At 30.1% G+C, this 18,522-nt stretch overlaps 1 protein-coding gene across 1 annotated transcript; it reads right to left on the minus strand.

The window, feature by feature from the left end:
- Positions 1-2,628: 2,628 nt before the first annotated feature.
- Positions 2,629-18,057, minus strand: LOC117174967. The gene is made up of 4 exons (XM_033364439.1): positions 17,890-18,057; positions 17,114-17,245; positions 12,506-12,677; positions 2,629-2,933 (listed from the first exon to the last, which is right to left on the minus strand). Exons 2-4 carry the CDS (start codon positions 17,195-17,197, stop codon positions 2,866-2,868), a joined length of 324 nt encoding a protein of 107 aa, XP_033220330.1. The 5' UTR covers positions 17,198-17,245; positions 17,890-18,057; the 3' UTR covers positions 2,629-2,865.
- Between the last annotated feature and the right edge of the window lie 465 nt (positions 18,058-18,522).

The following is an 18,522-nucleotide window of genomic DNA, read 5'->3' on the forward strand; positions in this document are numbered from 1 at the left end:
TATCTTTTTCAGTTGAAAAGTAAACTATTTCGTTGAAGATTGATCTTTTTTTATGGAAAATGAACTTTCTTGTAGAAGATTCAAATTTTATCGTTTAAACTTCAACTATTGTATAAATCAGTGGACTTTTTAGCTTTAAAGCTTAACTATTAAAAATTCATGTATTTTGTAACATTAATCTTTTTGGTTGGAAATTCATCTTTCTAGTTTGAAAATTTCGCTATTTGCTTGAAAATTCAACTATTTTCTTAAACATTCGTCCTTTTAAAATTTAAATTTTAAATTCAATTTTATGGCAAAAATTCATCTATCTTGGTCAAATATGAATTTTTTGGAAAAATTGATCTGTTTTACTTGAGAGGTGAACTGTTCGGTTAAAAGTTAAACTACTTTGTTAAAAATTGGCCTCTTCTGCTTGAAAGCTTTACTTTTTAGTTGTTAATGTAATTTTAAGATATTTCAACGTCAATTTTAAGGAATATACCGAGAACTTTAGAAAAAAACTGAAATTATTTCAAGTAATTTCGACTTATTTTATTAATTCGAGAAATAAAATAAATTTTATTTGCAGCGATTTCTACGGATTTCAAAGATTTCGAGGGATATATAAAAAAATTACAAAGGATTTGAAGGATTTTAAATTATTTCCCTTGCAAAAATCGCCAAGTTTCTTCTTGGTTACAGACTTGGGCCAGGCTAAGGGCCCCTAGCCTGGGGATAGCTTGAATTTTGCAATGGCTCGAGCTTCGGTTCGGCTAGTGTAAAAGTTCCTAAAATGAATGACAGATGGCGTAGTAACATTCTCTTCTTTTGCTTTTTACTTTCAAGTTTCAAGTGTCAAACTTTACAAAGTGGTAATCATTGAAATTAAATTCATAAAATTTACTAAAATAAATAGCATTCTAAAAGTCTGAGTAAGCAAGTAAGCACTTATATTAATTATAAATAATATTTTCACATAAAGACTGCACGTGACTTCTAACCTCAAATTGAAAAAAATTTTTCATCATATTATAAAGAGTAAATACGTTGTTAATTTATGTAATGATGTTTACAACTTTAAATTATATAATGAATATGACGAAAGTATATTGATAAATTGTTGTAAATAGAGTTTGATGATATTTCTGATGAAGAAGAATCAAAACCCGGCGAGGTAATGAATGAAATACCAAAATTTGAAAATTCGAATCAGATGGGAAAAAATGTTTTAAATTTCAAACCTTTGTAAGTTCAGATGTCAACTTCAATTAAAAGAAAAAATTTGTTTGCGTAATCCCTACTTTTAATTAAGAAAATAAAGAGTGGCAAGAAATTGATTATAAACTAGACCCAAGTCTAGGCTAAGTCTGGGCCAAGCTGGGCAATCAAGCCTGTCCCTGGCCAGATTTCCCGTTTTATTCGCGAGCTCGACCCAGGCTAGATCAGCAGGCCAGGGTCCAGTTTTTCCAAGCCTGATTCCTGCTCTGGCCATGTCAACATTTATGTAAGGTTCGTAAAGGTTCAAAAGAGTATCAAGGGACTTAAAAATTTTTTTAATGGTGTCAAAGAATTTTAAAGGGTTTCCAAAGATGTCAAGGAATTTTAAAGAATTTCACCAGTTTTGAGGAATTTGTGAGATCTCCAACTATTTCAATGATTCCACGGGATTTTAAGAATTTCAAATGAATTTCAGGAGAACTATGGAGAATATACTTACGCTGAGAATATTCGTACGGCCGCCCGTAAAAAATCTTACAAAATTATTATGGTAGATGGAAAGGGGTGGGCGATATTTTTTCAAATCATTCTACTATACACTTGTCCGGCCGTTTCTACGAATAGGCACTTGAATAAATTTAATTTTATTTATTTTCAAGAGAATTTACGTGATTTCTACTATAAAAATATTAAAATTACATTAGTACAGAATTTTTGAACACATTTTGCTAACGCGTAGAACCTAATTCTGTTCTCAATTTTTCAAATTTTGTTTTTGAATCCAACCTTGATTCTTACCCATTAATAATTTTTATCCTCTTTCTACACATCTAATATAAAAAATTTAATGCTTAATTTCAAAGCAGTAATTTGTATGGTGTAATACCGATATTATTTAATAAAATAATAATGTATTAAATAATATTATTAATAATTTAATTAAATATCATTTCTAGATAAAACTTATATTTTAAAATTGATTTATCATTTTTATATTAGATTGAATTTTCAATTGTGTATGCTTAATATTTATAATATTTTCTTTGCAATAGGTCCAAGGAGCCTTTCCGTCCAGCCTCCGATCGCTTTTTTCCGACTGATTCCTGAAAGGCCAATTTGTCTGGATCATATATAACCGCTCGTAAAATAGAGCACTATTTTCATTGGACTTGCTTGGAATTCCAATGAGATACGAGCTTTGAAGTTTGGCGGTCTCGTCTTTAAGAGCACCAGGCTCGAATTTTAGGGGCATCTGTCCTTCCTATTCGCAAAAAATCTGCCCTAAAAATATTTCAAACATCCCGAACTCTTCAGCAGTCTTAATTGCTCTAACAACAATTATTATCAAAGAGGAGAAAAAGCAATTTAATATACTCTACTTCAATGTGATATAATTCTTATTTTTACACCTTAATTTTGCTCGTAAAAAAGTAATCTGAGCCTCGCCTCTCTCCACCCCTAAGATACAATCAACACACTATTTTTATTCCGCATTTACTTAAAGGAATTTATTGCAAAAACAAACAATAATGCAATATACATGAACTTGGATTTTACAGAAAAAATTAAGGCCCAGAAGGAATGCGCATTAACAAATAATAAAATAGAGATCAAAACGACCGTCTTGGAATGCTCCTTATAATTGAATCAAGACGGCGGTAATAATCAGCCGGAAACTGGGTCTGCTCCAACGATGTTGATAGTAATCTGCGATAACGATCCAGATACCGATCCTGTAATAATCAATGAATTAGTAGCACCTATAATTTATTCCTGACACGTTACATATATACGGCTCGATTTACCAACTCTTGGAATTCCTAATTAACCGTCTGTTTACGATTTTTTTAAGCAAGTAAACGTATTACAGTTGTCTTGCACTCTCAGTCTAGCACGATGAAACCTCACATGCTGAAGATTTAATCGTGAAAAATGTTATCTGCATTACGAGATAATTGTGACAATTACAGGTGATGTCCTACGAATGCTTCAGATTACGATCTTGAAGTAAGGGGAATCCTGATATTGATCTAGTTCACTCTCAGACTAACACTTGCAAACTTCTGAATGGCAATAATTTGTAGTACATTTTGTGAATAAGGAGGAATGAAATCTGTTGTTATTAGATATGATTTTCTAACAGTATGTAAATTCTCTGTCAAAAATCAAAGCAATGAAATTGCCCACAAAAAAGATTTTAAAGTTATTCTTTTGATGTATTGGTTAATAGGTTGGACTTCCCGCAAAGACCTGGGAAATTCCATATTATTAACATGATTAAGTTTTTATTTTTGGGAAAAGAAGATTCCAGGAAAGAATCAACTTTTTCTCGCTATTTGTGTTAAAACAGAATTTTAAATAATAAGAATTCAAAAATCGCTTGCACATATCAATTCTAAATTTAATTAAAATTTTTTTTTAAACAAAATCTAAAATTAATTAAAAATGGCATTTCAAAAGGTATTTTTAACTTCACAGAAAAAAGCTGATGTTAAATTTGTTGCAGCTCAAATTTCATTGGGCTGCCAATGATCATTTGAGAGAGTTTTCAAGTCTGAAATGTATTCCTCTGAACGTAGGTGCCCATGTGGGCATCTAGGGGAAAGTATCATTTGGAGACTGAATTTGGCTCATGCAGAGTTGTGGAGTTCTGAACCGCGCTGTCAGCCACCTGAATACCTGTCAAAGCAACTATTCGCTTTGCGATATTAGCCTAAATAATTGTTAATAAGGAAACCAATTGAAACAATATTTACCTAATTTTCAAATTTCTTACATTTAATAGGGCGTAACAGTCACTTAGAATAAAGTTATAACTTCCTAATGCAACTTCCAAAAGTTAGGTTAGTCATGCCCGTCGAAATTAAAACTAAAGCCGGGATGTATAGAAAAAGTCATGACCGTCTACATATACAATAAGGTATTTTCACTCCAATCACTAGCTCACTTCACTTCGTTGAATACTGAGGGGATGACAATTGACCAAATGCATGGAAATCGGTTAATTTTTGCTCAATTTTTCTAATATCTTCGTAGAAAGTAATTTTTCTATATAAGTGCAATTGAAAAATAATTTTTCTTTTTTACGGACTATTTAATGCAATAATAAAATGATAATAATTTTCCTTAATGCGTGCGTTAGGACTGAGCGCTGGTTGTCTACCCTTTGAAGCGCGATTCAAAATTACATTGAAAAACAATTCTTGTAATTTATATAAATAATTATGAAAATATACACAAGAATGTATACAAATTGTGTAACTTTTGATTTCAGACAAGAAAAAAATTTATAACACATATATTTGATGAATAACAGTTTATTTTCATTGAATTTGAAAGACTGACTAATATTTCTCAAAATATTTGTTAATAGATACATTTTTTTAAATACCATATGATATTTTAGCAGCTTGATATATAGAAGCTAATTGCAGAATATAATAGTGATAATATCTGAATAATTTTAAAACAAAATTTCAGATTGTTCTTTTCGATTGAGACGTGACAAAACGACGCTTAAAGTAAAAAAAAAAAGAAAGAACAACTACAATGCAGTCGTGATAATATATGTATTTATAGGTTATATAATTATAAGAATTCCCAGAAAAATGCATACAAAATATTAAAAACTTATCAATAATTATTTTCAATCATTTTTCCAAGAAATTTTTTTTTAAATTAAATGTTTTGTAAAATATAATTTGGTCTTTGGAATTCACTGAAAATAAACTGTTATTAATATAATATATGTGTTGTATTTTTTTTTACCTGAAATAAAAGTTACACAATTTGTATATATCCTTGTGGATATTTTAATAATTATTTACTTAAGTTACAAGAATTGTTTTTTAATGTAATTTTGAATAGCGCGCCAAGTGCGGCCAATGAGCGGTCAGCCCTGACGCAAGCGCAGTAGTTCAGGGTGCCAACATTGGCATCATTGGTCTACAGTACAAACCGGAAAAATAAATCAAATCAGCCGGTAGGAAAAAGTTGGGATATGAAAGCCTCAATTAGGTATTTTCACTTCAACCATCAGCTAACTTCACTTTGTTAAAATCTGAGATGGAAAAATGGATCAATGGCATGGAACAAAACTTTAGTTCTCAAATATATTTGTAATTAATCATCATTATTATTTTATTAATTCATTAAATAGTAATTAAAAAATAAAAACTATTTTTTAAAAACACTTATATAGAAAAAATTACCTTTTACGAAGATGTTAGCAAAATAGGGCAAAAATGAACTGAATCCCATACATTTGGTTCCTTATTTTCCCCTCAGCAATCTACGAAGTGAAGTTAGCTGTTTATTGAAGTGAAAATACCTAATAGGCTTTTATCTTATCAGTTTGAATGTTCCCGCCGCTATATTTGAAACATTGCAATGTTTCACGAAACTCCCAATGTTTCATGAAACTTTTCATTAGGCTAAGGTTTCATGCAAATTTACATCCCTACTCATCGTGAAAAACAAATTTCTGTTTTTATTATACAATTGTATTTACCTTATCTTTCATGCATGACACTAGCCACTGCAGATTAGATATCTAAGATACCTTTAAACTTCCGCAAAAAATCTAGTGGAAATTTGTTCGAACGACCAGGCAAAAAGTTTAATTAAAATATAACATTATTTTTAATTAAACAGTTGCATTTACCATCAAATATTGCTATTTTTAATCTAAAAGAATGAATTTTTAACCAAAAGCAGTTGCATGTGTAAACAAACAGTTAAATTTAAAAGACAAAAAAACAGGATTTTATGGAACAAAGTTCAATTGTCAATCTGTACAATTATATTAAGAGAAAAAAAAACTGTCCACCAAACTTTCTTTTACTAAAAAAAAGGCAAATTTTCAAGAACATAACTAAATTTTCAAGCCAAATGGATAAATTTTTTAGAAATCAGTTGAATTTTCAATTAAAAAGTTCATTTTGAAGCGAAAAGTATGTATTTTCAATCAAATGGTTTAATTTTCAGAACAAAGAAAATGTTTCGAAAAGCGTTGATTTATCAACCTGAAAAGTTAAATTTGCATCAAGAAAATTATTTTAAACCAAGAAAGATGCATTTTCCTGAAAATGGTTCAAGTATAAACATTTTTTGTATGAAACAGTTGCATTTACAACAAAATAAGATGACATGATAGCTAAAACAGCTAAAATAAATAAATTATTAAAACAAAAATTCGGTTAAAGATTTAATTGCCTGAAGTGTGGACATATGGTTAAATATTTCACATCATTTCTGCGCTTCAGGTGATTGATTATTTAACCGACTATTTAGCCGTTTATTTGTTTTAAGTGTAGTAACTAAAATTAAACGATTAACCAATGCCTGATTTAACCCTTTTTGTATTTTTAAAATGATAAATTGGTTTGATCGCAAAGCACTAAACATAATAATTGAATATTTAACCAAATTTTATACATAGAAATATTAATTTTTAACAAAATTATTCAATTCCAACATAATTAATTTCCAACTAAACGGTTGCAAACCAAAAGAAAAGAGGAGTATTTAATGGAACTAATAGCAAATTTTTCATACAAAAATATAGTTGTTTAACAAAATAGTTCAATTTTCGACTAAAAAAGATGAGATTTTAACAAAATAGTTGAATTTTAAACAATATAATTAAATTCTCAACTAAGTAACAAAATAAAAAAATAAGAACTTACTACCAAACATCATTAAAACATTATATTAAAAAGAAGTAACGAGGGGAATAGGAAAAAATATGTTAGGTCCGCAATAATATTTTTTTAAATAATAGAGACGTTTATATTTTCATATTCAATCTCATCAGTCTTTTGTTTTTGTCATATTGTTCGCAGTTGTCTATTTCTTTCTTATTTTTCGATATGCAAGTATTATTTGAACAGCCAATTAACAAAGTTTGATTAGATGTTTGATAGATCACAATTTCTAAAAAAATCCAAAAATAGAATTATTTTGTTGTTTAGGAAGTTATTACATGTAAATTTTAAAGTTTTCTTACCAAGCTACTTATTTATGAATTAATGAAGGCTCTTTCCAGAGCGGAGAATTTGCTCAAGTGAAAACATGTCAGCTGGCGTTCGCCAAGTATCAAGAGACAAGGTGTGTATTGGATTCCTCGGGGTGTACCGAATTAATTTAGACCCCCAGGTACTATTGGTACCACAGTAGGTATCAGGTTCCACGCTACTGGTATACACTGTTGATACTTGATCTCTCCAAGTTTCACGAATCCAGCCACCTGTCACCAGCACACGCTCTAATCGCTCTACCTTCACTCGAGCCACAGAGATTAACTCTCAGCAAGTAGTTCAAGTAAAATGAGACATTCAATATGGCAACACGTATCTGCAAAATCAGCAATGGGAGCGTCCACATATTTAAACCTGTTATTTAAGAAAGCAGGAGTCTCGAAAAAGAGTTTTTTATATCGCTAGAATTGTACACAAAAAACTGGGGATATGAAATGTTGCAGACTATCGTTCAAGCAGGGGTCAGCTGATTAATTCGAACTGAGGTAAACTTGCAGTGGTCACGGGCCTGTAACGTGCTGCCTCTAGACGAGTACGCCGGAGATATTTGCGATTCAATACGGAAAATTTACATCAGTTCGTAATACCCACCTCACTGATTATCCGTAACTTTTCGTATTTTCAGTTTTTTCTGTTTGTTTTGTTGAATATTCTTAGTTTTGGTTGAAAATTAAACTATTTACTTGAAAATGTGACTATTCCGTTTTTGGATGTAAATTCATCTCTTTCAGTTAAAACTTCAAATATTTAATTAAATCTTTTTTATTTGAAAATGAATGTGCTTTGTTGATAATTCGCATTTTGGTAAAAAATTTATCTTTATGTTTGAAAAATCAACTTTTTGATTAAAAATGTCACTATTCTGCTGAAAAATAATTTCCTTGACTGAAATTGTAATTATTCTATTTTTGATTTAAAATCGACCTTTTTTGATAAAAATTCGTCTTTTTCGTTTGAATTTAACTTTTGTTAGTTACAAATTAATATATAGTTTGTTTGAAACATGCTTGCTTCAAAAATGCACTTATTGTTGTTGAAAAAACAACTAATTAGTTAAAATTTAAACTATACTGTTAAAAATTCGTCTTTTTGTTTGAATGCCATTTTTTAACATTTTTAATTTTTTTCGTTGAAACATCAACTGTTTCGTTGAGAAGCAACTTTATTTGATGAAAATTCTTATTTTTGGGTTGACAATTCAATTGTTTTGTAGGAAATTGGTCTTTTTGACTTGAAAATTCTACACTTTGGAAGAAAGTTGGACTTTTCAGTTGAAATTGAACTTCTTCTCTAAAAATTCATAGTTTAGTTTAAAAAATAAGCTATTTATTAAAAAACTTAACTATCTTGTTGAAAATGTCATTAATTCTTGTTTAAAAATCCATTTTTTGATCTGGAAATTGAAGCATTCCATGTTTGGCCCATATTCTATCTTTTTCAATTAAAAATTCAACTATTTTTAAACAAAGAATCTTTTTTAGTTGAAAATTCATGTACTTTTTAAAATTTTCTCTTTTGGGTAAAAAAGTATCTTCTTGTTCAAAAATTCCACTTTTTGATTAATAATTGAAATATTCTGCTGCAAATTCGTTTTTTTATCACTGAGAATTAATTTTCTTGACTGAATAAGTAATTACTATATTTTTGGTGGAAAACGGACCTGTTTTAGTAAATAATTTGTCTTTTTTGGTTAAATTTAACCGTTCTTAGTATGAAGTAAAAACATTATTTGGTTTAATAAGAAACGAAAAGAAAAGAAGTTTTTTCAAAATCAACAACCTGAATTGAAGTTAAACTGTTTTGTAACAAAATCGTCTTTTCTTTGAATTACAATTTTAAAAAAATTTAAATTTAAATATTTGTTGGTTAAAATATCACCCATTTGATTGGAAAACAACTTTTTTTTTAAAACTCTTATTTTTCGACTGAAATTTCAATCATTTTATAGAAAATTCGTCCTTTTTACTTGAAACTTCTACAGTTTGGAAGAGAGTTGGACTATTTTGTTAGAAATTAACTTTTTTGGTAAAAATATATGTATTTTTGTTTGAAAAAGAGGCTATTATTTAAAAACTTAATTACCTTTTTACAAGTTTGTTTAACTTTTGCTTAAAAATCTTTTTTTTTTTACTGAAAAATGAAGTTTTCCATTTTTGGTTGATTTTTTATCTTTTTCAGTTGAAAATTCATCTTTCTTTCAGCTAAAAATTCAAGTAATTGGTAATAATCTAAGAAAATCAAGCCAGTTTTATGTACAGTAAGAATTTTCTCTATTTTGGAAAAGCCATTATTCCAAGTGTGCATACATTTTTACTAAAAATTCGAACAAACCACTGCACACCTCTAGCCAGTATGTATAGTCCCTAGTATATTACTATTGCAATTTAAACTGCGTCATGTATTAAAGAAAGGTGTCTAAAGCTAATACTAAAAAACTGGACTAGTCCTATCACACTTTAAATATGAAAATCTGTATTGAGTAACACATTAAAAATACTAAAAATTAACTACTTTATTATGAAAAACTCTGCCTAACTGTAATGTTTTTAAACTTTATTTTTATGGACTAAGAATTTACGCTTCGTTTTAAGTGTATTTTGGGTTTTTTTTTTAAAAACATCAAACATAATTCCATTTGAGTTAATTGGATCAACACTGAAAATAAATTCCTTTCAACTTTCAGAAAACAAAAAATTGTAACTTCTCACGGCTCGAGTTTTCTACTGGAATTATTTCGTAAAATAGAAGCCACTTCACGTGAATTAATTAAAATTGGAGGTAAATTATCGGAATGTAATTTAACTGGAAAAAGTGTCTTTTCTCACGAGTTGAGGTTGCTTCTGCAGTTTCGAGAAATTGCCGCGCTTGGCATAAATCTAGACATAATAGAATGATTGCCGGGTGTTAAACTCACTGGGTGGCTATGCACTCGTGCAAAAAGAAAGTTATATTTTTTCAGTGGCTATCGGGATCAGAACGATTATCGTCTCAATCATCCAAATTAAGCTTAAGCATCGGGTAATTGCGTGTTGGACCTACAATTAGGCGCAGCGGACATACCTATGACAAATCATGGCATGGCAGCGCCTGTTGCATAGGCAGGGACAAGTTCCCATGGACCCGACGCATCTACATCACTCTGATTTATCGCAGTGCTCTGAATTCCTCGGAATTATCGGGATATGTGCAAAATGTCCCCTCGGGTTGCAGGGCTCACTTTTATCGTGTATATCACTCTATGGATATAAAAATTAAGCATCTCTCGATCACACGCTTGCTTCAATGACGCTTGCAGTTTTTTGAATTTTACAATCGTAAAGATGTTCTTCAAGAAATACGATTATTAAATCATTTTTCTTAATGGGTTTTTAATAGTGAAAGCAAATAAATTTTCATCTTAACTTTTTTCTGTTTCAATTTTTGCGTTTAGGAAAGGAGAAAAAACTCGGTCTCGGTCTGGGTTCGAACTAGGGACTCTCGCACTTCGTGTGCGTGTGCATTATTCTATTTCTAAAGCGACATACGAGAGTTACGGGTTCAAGCCCAGATAGAGGAGACTTTTTCCTTGTGGTCTATACGCTAACAGTAGTACGAACAAAAAATTAGATCCAAAATTGATTTATTCTTTTGTTCAAAAATATTAACACCAAGAAGATTTTTAGGAGCTGTTCAAAAACTGCGTCACACTGCCAGGGGGATACCTGTTTTTTGACGATTTGTCACGCAAGGCGGAGATATTAACGCAGGATGTTACATCACACATAAAAATATAAATGTGAATGTAACAATATATTTAAATGTTTAAGAATAAAAACAAGTGATTTTATTTTGCAAATAAAGCATCTATATTCCGCTCGTTTTTCCTTGTTTCCTTTTTTAAATTCAAATTCATCTTTTTTTGGTAGAAAATTAATCTTCCTAATAAAAAATGAAAATACTTGGTTAAACGTTGAAGAACTTTATTGGAAATTCATTTTCTTATTTGAAGATCCATGTCTTTGGTTGAAAATTCAATTATTTTGTTACAAATTTTGTTTTCTTTTTAGTTTAAAATTAACTTTTCGGTTTAAGTCGACTTTTTTTGATATAACATAAAATTATGTTTTTATGGAAATATCAAATATTACAATTTTTGTTATTAATTCATATTTTTCTCAAATTCAACCCTTATTGATTTAAAATAAAAATGTAACTGTTTGGTTAAAAATGCAACTATTTTTGGTTGAAGATTCTTCTACTTTGTTTAAAAATTCAAACAATTGGTTGCAAACTCATATTTATAGGGTGAAGATTAGGCTATTCGAGTGAAAATCACCCAGTTTTGTTGAAATGTCTCCTATTTTGTTGTAAATTAAACTATTTTGTTGAAAATTAATTAGGGTTTTATTTAAAGTTGATTTGGTTTTAAATTCGACTATTTGGTTGATAATTAACTTTGTTGTTATTGAAAATTCATCTTTATAGCTCGAAAATGTAATTATGTGATGACGAATTCCACTTTTTTGTTGAAAATTCAAAGTCTGGGTTAAAAATTCGTCTTCTTTGTTTGTAATTTCATATTTTTTATGGAAAATTCTTCTTTTTTTTTAGTACAAACGTTCTTGGTTGAAAATTCAAAAGTCAATTCTTTCGTTGAAAGTTCATCTCTTTTGTCAGAAAATTAATTCTTCCTTTATGTTCGAAAGATCAACTATTTTGTTGAAAATACAATACACTACGACTTGGAATCTCAAGTGATTTACATTGAATTTAATATGGTATCTATACATTAATTTTATTTTAAAGAAATTGTTCCCCTATTATTCCAATTTTCTCGTGAAAATCCCGATTATTTCCCCTATTTTAAACGCATCTTGGGCTTTGAACTCCTAAAACTATTATCTCTGTATGTTTTTTGTTTTATTGTATGCGTTTATCGAATGTATTCTCAGAAAAATTTTGACTTTTCATTTTATTTTATGTTTTATGTAATGCATTATCAAAGGAAATCGTAGAAAAATGTTGATTTATAAGGGGGAATGTGTTATTCGTGTTTGTTACGTCACTGGGTAAGAGGAAGGGGCAAATCTTTTGTGATGATTTGTTGAGAAAGAGGGGAGGGGTGAAAAAATCCTTCAAAATAACGTGACGTTGTTTTTGAATGGTTCCTTATTTGGATAATTGGATATTGACTAATAGTTATTAAAAGATCTCAGTTTCCTCTAAGCCCTTTCATTATGATTAAATAACTATAGGGTATCAAGATTGATCTTCAAATTTAAAAATACCTTGGTTTATGATCGTTCCTTGAGGAGAATCCATCTTTACCGACTTGTAATTAAACAGCGAGTTTGACCTCGTGACACGTGTAGAAGCGGATAAAAGCAGCTCGTCAGGTGTGCCAGTGCAAAGATAGGAAGATTGTTGGAAATCCGACTTAGCCTTTGTAATCCTAAAGATCTGAAACAAGCCGCTTGTTAGATCCGAGGATGATGTGACCTCCATAGTTGTGTAACCACCGTAACCAGCGGCCAATGGATACTCATGGTGATGCTAGATTTGACGTTGTTAAGATCTTAGAATACACGTGTTTCGCAAAAGGTGATTATCTGCTTCCCTATACCTTCACGTGACTGGAATTCTTGAAACTATTATTAAATTTGGTATTTTATCCAAGCCAGTATTATCCTCTATTTGTATTTAGATATCCACTGATTTTGAAAGTGATTATTCATTTCTAAAGAGAACAGTCTTTTTTTATTTTCAAAAAACCTCTTAGGACTCTTAACCTTCAAGTATGGTCTTGTGGTCTCACAGACCGCACCCTGGTTCTGATATGTAGGTATAGCTTTTGTTTTAGTTGTGTTTTGGCCGAGGTAGATGGAAAACATTTGTTACTTCGTGTAATTGGTGAGTAATATTATTGGAAAGTTCTCAGGTGGTCCGTGAGACCACACGACCACGATAGCGTCAGAGTTTTATATTTCTGTTTCAATTTATTTCAAGGTATTTAAATTTCACACCCAAATAAACGTATGCTTAAACGTTATGGTAAAGTTTTGCTATATTTTGTTAAGATTATTTTCGAGATGACTTTTAGTTTTTATTTATTATGTTTTGAATTTCAATTTACGATTTTTAATATTTCTCTTTTAACACATACAATATTTTTTTATACAAACTGGAGAGCTCAAGAACAATTGATTACAAACACAATTGGTACAAATACAGACAATATGCAATATGCAATAGAACAATGAAAAAATTCATATTTTTATTATTTATCGGAGGTCGAAAGTTGTACTTATAGATAAACAATATATATCTTACGTTCCCGCATCCACGCTAAACCTCAAAATAGCGAATAATTGCGATTCTTTTATTATTGTAGAAAATAAATTTTTGTAGATAAAAAGGGTTCTAGAAATTTGTATTTTCAACTATAATTATCATCCTAAAATTATGGTATAACAAAAAAATCTGTAATATCCATAAATTATCATTAGACCTGAATAAAAAGGAGAAAGATCATGTTTCTACATGAATAAATAAGATTTTTCATATTGAGATTGATTTTTTTATGGATATTCATATTCAAGTTTAAAACCATTACAAAATATTTCTGAATCATTGTACTTTTAATATCTAATCAGTAGACATTTTTTTCATTTGAAAAAGTATTCACCGAGAAAAAGGTGTCGATAATATTTACTTTCGTGTGGATACATTACCAGTCTCGGCTGTCGCTAGCTCCTTCAATAAAAATAACATACTGTTATCTATGATTGTTTTGATAGGATTTTTCATGCACTTTTTATCGCTGATTTTGAAGAAGTAGTGTATCAAACTAAAATTAAAAAATTGCCTTTAAGAAAATATGAATTAATTAAATTTAGAAAATCATTATTTTTCTCCATTTTTCAACTTTGATCGCAATTTACGATATATAGGATTTTTTAAAATGCTGCATTGCTTTCGGAGAATAATGATAGTTGTAAATACTAATTTTTAGAAACTTTTTCACTTGCTGACAAATGATTTTTTACCGTTTTAACAAAAAATGCTTAGTTTTCCTGTTTTGCGCTTTATCCTGAATGCACGAACATAAGATATATTTTTTTATGTACAACTTTTTGTAGAAAATCTGGGTACCAAACTCCAAGCTTGGGACTCTCTACGAATTAAAAAATAAAACAGTATTACGTTTCGCCCTACTATACAGTCTTTTATAGTATTCTTTTTATTTAGGGTTTTAATTTGGATAAATTCAATGTGAGAAAAAAATTGGATACTTTTTTTTAGCACCAACCAAACTTACATCAGGTAAGGAAACTTAAGCCGTTATATAATGTTAAAAAAAAGAATCTCATTATTTAATCAGATTTTATATTGCAATAAATATTTCAAAGTGTATTTATATGTAAATATAAATTTAAAATAATATTTTTATTTAATTTCTTTTGGGAGTTTTTTGTTTAAATTCCTTACTGAATTTTTCTTCTGTAAAATCAGTGAAAAATGACGGGAATTTCAGTGAATTATTTACTCATTGAATCACGTCAATAATGTCTAGTAGAATTCGTGTGGAGTATAAAAGGTCTCACATGAAAACTTCATAATTCCCAAAAAGACAGGAATTAGAAAATCCAAATTTAATTATTTTTGTAATTGATTTTTCATTGCTATTAAAATTTAGAAAATTCAATCTTGAGTGTTGAGCGCCTCTAGAATGGCAGCCCAACATGCTTCTATCGCATCTTACGACTTATCGGAAGGTACCTTTTTCGCGAAGATGGGCAAGCAGCAGTTCATAGTCTCTCCGTCAGGTGTCACTCCGAGTAACAATTTTATAAATATCAATTTATTTCAACTTATTCTTTTTTATTATTTATCGACTGATTGAGTATCATATTTTTATGGAACAGTCAAAATTAATTTAACAATAAATATCGTCAATTAGAAATTAATGCAGCTTTGAAACATGACTTTTTAACTTCCTAATTTATTTATTGAACATATTACTGATATGTTAAAAAACAATCAGGAATTTTTAAGGCGTTTCTAGCTAAGCAAACTTCCATCAAAGAAAGTATTTTTTACTCTTTAAAGAGTAAAAAGTGACGTCAGAGGTGAATAATGAAAACGATCGATCTATAATTTGATCAACTTGACAGATTGTTTGACAGATTGAGCTCACTCGAAGCGATAAGGTACCATAAATTACCATAATTTGCAGTAATTTGCCACAAATTGCCGAAAGTTTCGGGTAATTATTACATACACTAAATATCCGTAAATTTCAAAAATTTCTATTATTTTATAAATTTATAAGCAATTGTCGCAAAAGTCTCACTTCTTCCCTTTGCTGCATAATGCCATATTTTGTAGAAAACTCGTAGCGACTGGTCCTCACTTGGTAAATTTTACAAATGTCTACCCCCCCCCCCCCCCCCCCCCCCCCCAACTAACCATACACAACGGTTTTTTATTACATATGTATGTAACTTTAACATGATACTGACGCGCGAGGAGTTAAAATGCACAAATTAATCGAATCTTTTGAGCTAAACAAAATAAAAATTTGAGCCACACAGGTTCATTGTACTAGACGTGATATAATATCCAAATCTTAGGTTAGTCAAAACCTACATGACATTCAAAGCACCGAAGCCGGGATGTAAAAACTAAATCGTGACCGTCTGTCTGCATCGAAATTGATGCCTGTTCGTTCGAAGAAATTTTCTCTAGATTTTCTCTATTCAAAAAAGTGAACTTTGCTGACGGTTGAAGTGAAAATATCTAATTGTATATGTATTCGGTCATGACTTTTTTTACACATCCCGGCTATAGTTTAAATATCGACGGCCATGACTAACCTAACATTTGGAAGTTGCATTAGGAAGTTATCATTTTATTCTAAGTGACAAGTGCACACTGTTAAATGAAAGAAATTTGAAAATTAGGCAAATATTATTTCAATTAGTTTCCTTATTAACAAAAATTTAGTCTAATATCGCAATGCGAATAGTTGCTTTGACAGGTGTTCAGGTGGCTGACAGCGCGGTTCAACACTCCACAACTCTCGGCATTGAGCCAAAATTCAGTCTCCAAATGATACTTTTCCCTATTAGTTATTAGATGCCCAGATGTGCACCTACGTTCAAAGGAATACATTTGAGACTTGAAAATTCTTTCAAGTGCTTATTGGGAGACCAATGACATTTTGAGCTGCAACAAATTTAACACCAGCGTTTTTCTGTGTGACCAATTTGGAATATTTTTAACATAGATTTTTTTCAGCTTTAATCAAAGAAACATGTTATCATTTCGTTTCTTCAGAAATAAATGTTTTTCGTGATTCAGGATTTTTTTTTTCATTTGCGATATTTAAACTTTTTGAACACTACGACAAAAATGGTTTGCCAAGAGAGAAAAATAATAAGATGTTCTTTGGTTCAAGATGATGAAATTTCAGGTTCGATATATTCAAATTTTTCCAAAAAAGTGTGCATTTGACTCATTCCTAAAAGTGTCTATTTTGCACATTTAAAAATGAACTGTAGATTAGGCAAAAGTTTTTTGTCGAATTGCGAATCTGTCATTATTTTTTACTAGCAAGAACTGTGAATATAAAAAATTAGGAATAATATTTAATTCAAAAGGGATTTTTTTTATTTTAAAAATAAAAAAAGAGAACTTAAGAAATTAACCGATTTCAATTTTTTGTTATTACTTTTTACTATCTCATAAAGGACGATTTTTAATGGTAAAAATTTCAAAAAAAATATGTTTAATTAAATGGTCCTCAATTTAAAAAATGTGCAATACACTGATAAATTACATTACATGTTAAATTAAAGACGGTTGCAGATAAATTTGACATTTAGAGGACTTACTTTCATCGCTAATATCTCAAAACTGGCTAAATGATTTTTGAAGCATTCATTAATGCTTAAAAAATCTGAAGTATCATTCTCCATGTGAAGACCAATGGAAAAAGTATCATGCGGCGTGGGGGTCAGAATTTCCTGAAAAATGTATCACGTATTTTGTAAATGGCCCCTTAGTACTTTATTATGTTTTAAAAATAATTCCATTGTAGAGTAAAAAAGTTATGGTCCTTTAGAATATTTCAAACATTTTTGTTTACAGTAAATATTTTTTCATTCGTATAGTTCAAAACTGATATAAGAATAAAAATAATCTTTGAGTTAAGACGAGACGATTGACATCTCATATTAATACATTCTGTTAAAGAGTAAGGACGTTGTGGTCATTTATAATATTTGAACAATCTGTTTTTTACATACATAAAAACTTGTTTTATTAACGTAATTTCAAATTGATGCAGCAACATTAAATATTCCTTGACTTGAGAATAGTCGATTGAATTCTAAATTCCATGCATTTTATTTAAAATTAGGGAATTTATGGTAATTAATAATATTTTTTAAATCCATTTTTTCAAGTAAAACATTTTTCAATCCCTATGATTCAAAGTCAATGCAAGAATAAAAAAAGACTTTTTGATTCGAGATAAATTGATTAATCTAATTGAATTTTTGTATTTGTACGTATAGGTCAGATCACCTCTCAATATTTTATTAGGAAATGTTTTCATTAAGTAACTAACCATCCAATTACTTAAAAAGAAAAACAAAGTGGTAGTTACCGAGATCGACTTCGCAGTTTGTTTTCGATGTGAACCGACAATTTTTTTTCCACTGAGCTCAAACAACTCGCCTAATTTGAGAATTTTCACTGTTCCCTTCTGGCAAAGGCTCCTACTTTAGTAAAATGTTCATTGTTCACTAACAACCTTACTTGTAATATCCCCGACCTCCAGTGAATAGTAATTAACAATTGAAAAAGATAAATAGAGCTGGTTGAAAATGACCAATCAGAATGACGTAAAAGTGAAAGAACTCCTCGATAAGAGAAACTAATCGTAAGAAAACGTGACTCAGCTCAGCCACCTAGATCTGTGACTTGGCATCATGTCATCATCCTCAGACTTCAGAGGCTGGTCAGCCGCGGCACGCGTTGAGTCATGTGCGTGGGCACGGAATGCGACATGCGTACGTACGTGAGGTACGATTCGCTCGCTTGAACCAGCATTATTCCACGTGTACTTCGATATACAACAGTATTCCGATAGCATCGAAACATCGCGATGTTGCAATCATTACCTATCGAGAAACAAAAAAGGGTAGCCTGCAGGCTCCTAGGGTCAACTACAGTCAATTGCATTCACTCAATTCAGTCAATTCATCATACAGTAAATAAAACATAAACCTCAAAAGTT

The sequence above is a fragment of the Belonocnema kinseyi genome, chromosome 6 (genome assembly GCF_010883055.1).
Source record: "Belonocnema kinseyi isolate 2016_QV_RU_SX_M_011 chromosome 6, B_treatae_v1, whole genome shotgun sequence".
Lineage (NCBI taxonomy): Eukaryota > Metazoa > Arthropoda > Insecta > Hymenoptera > Cynipidae > Belonocnema > Belonocnema kinseyi.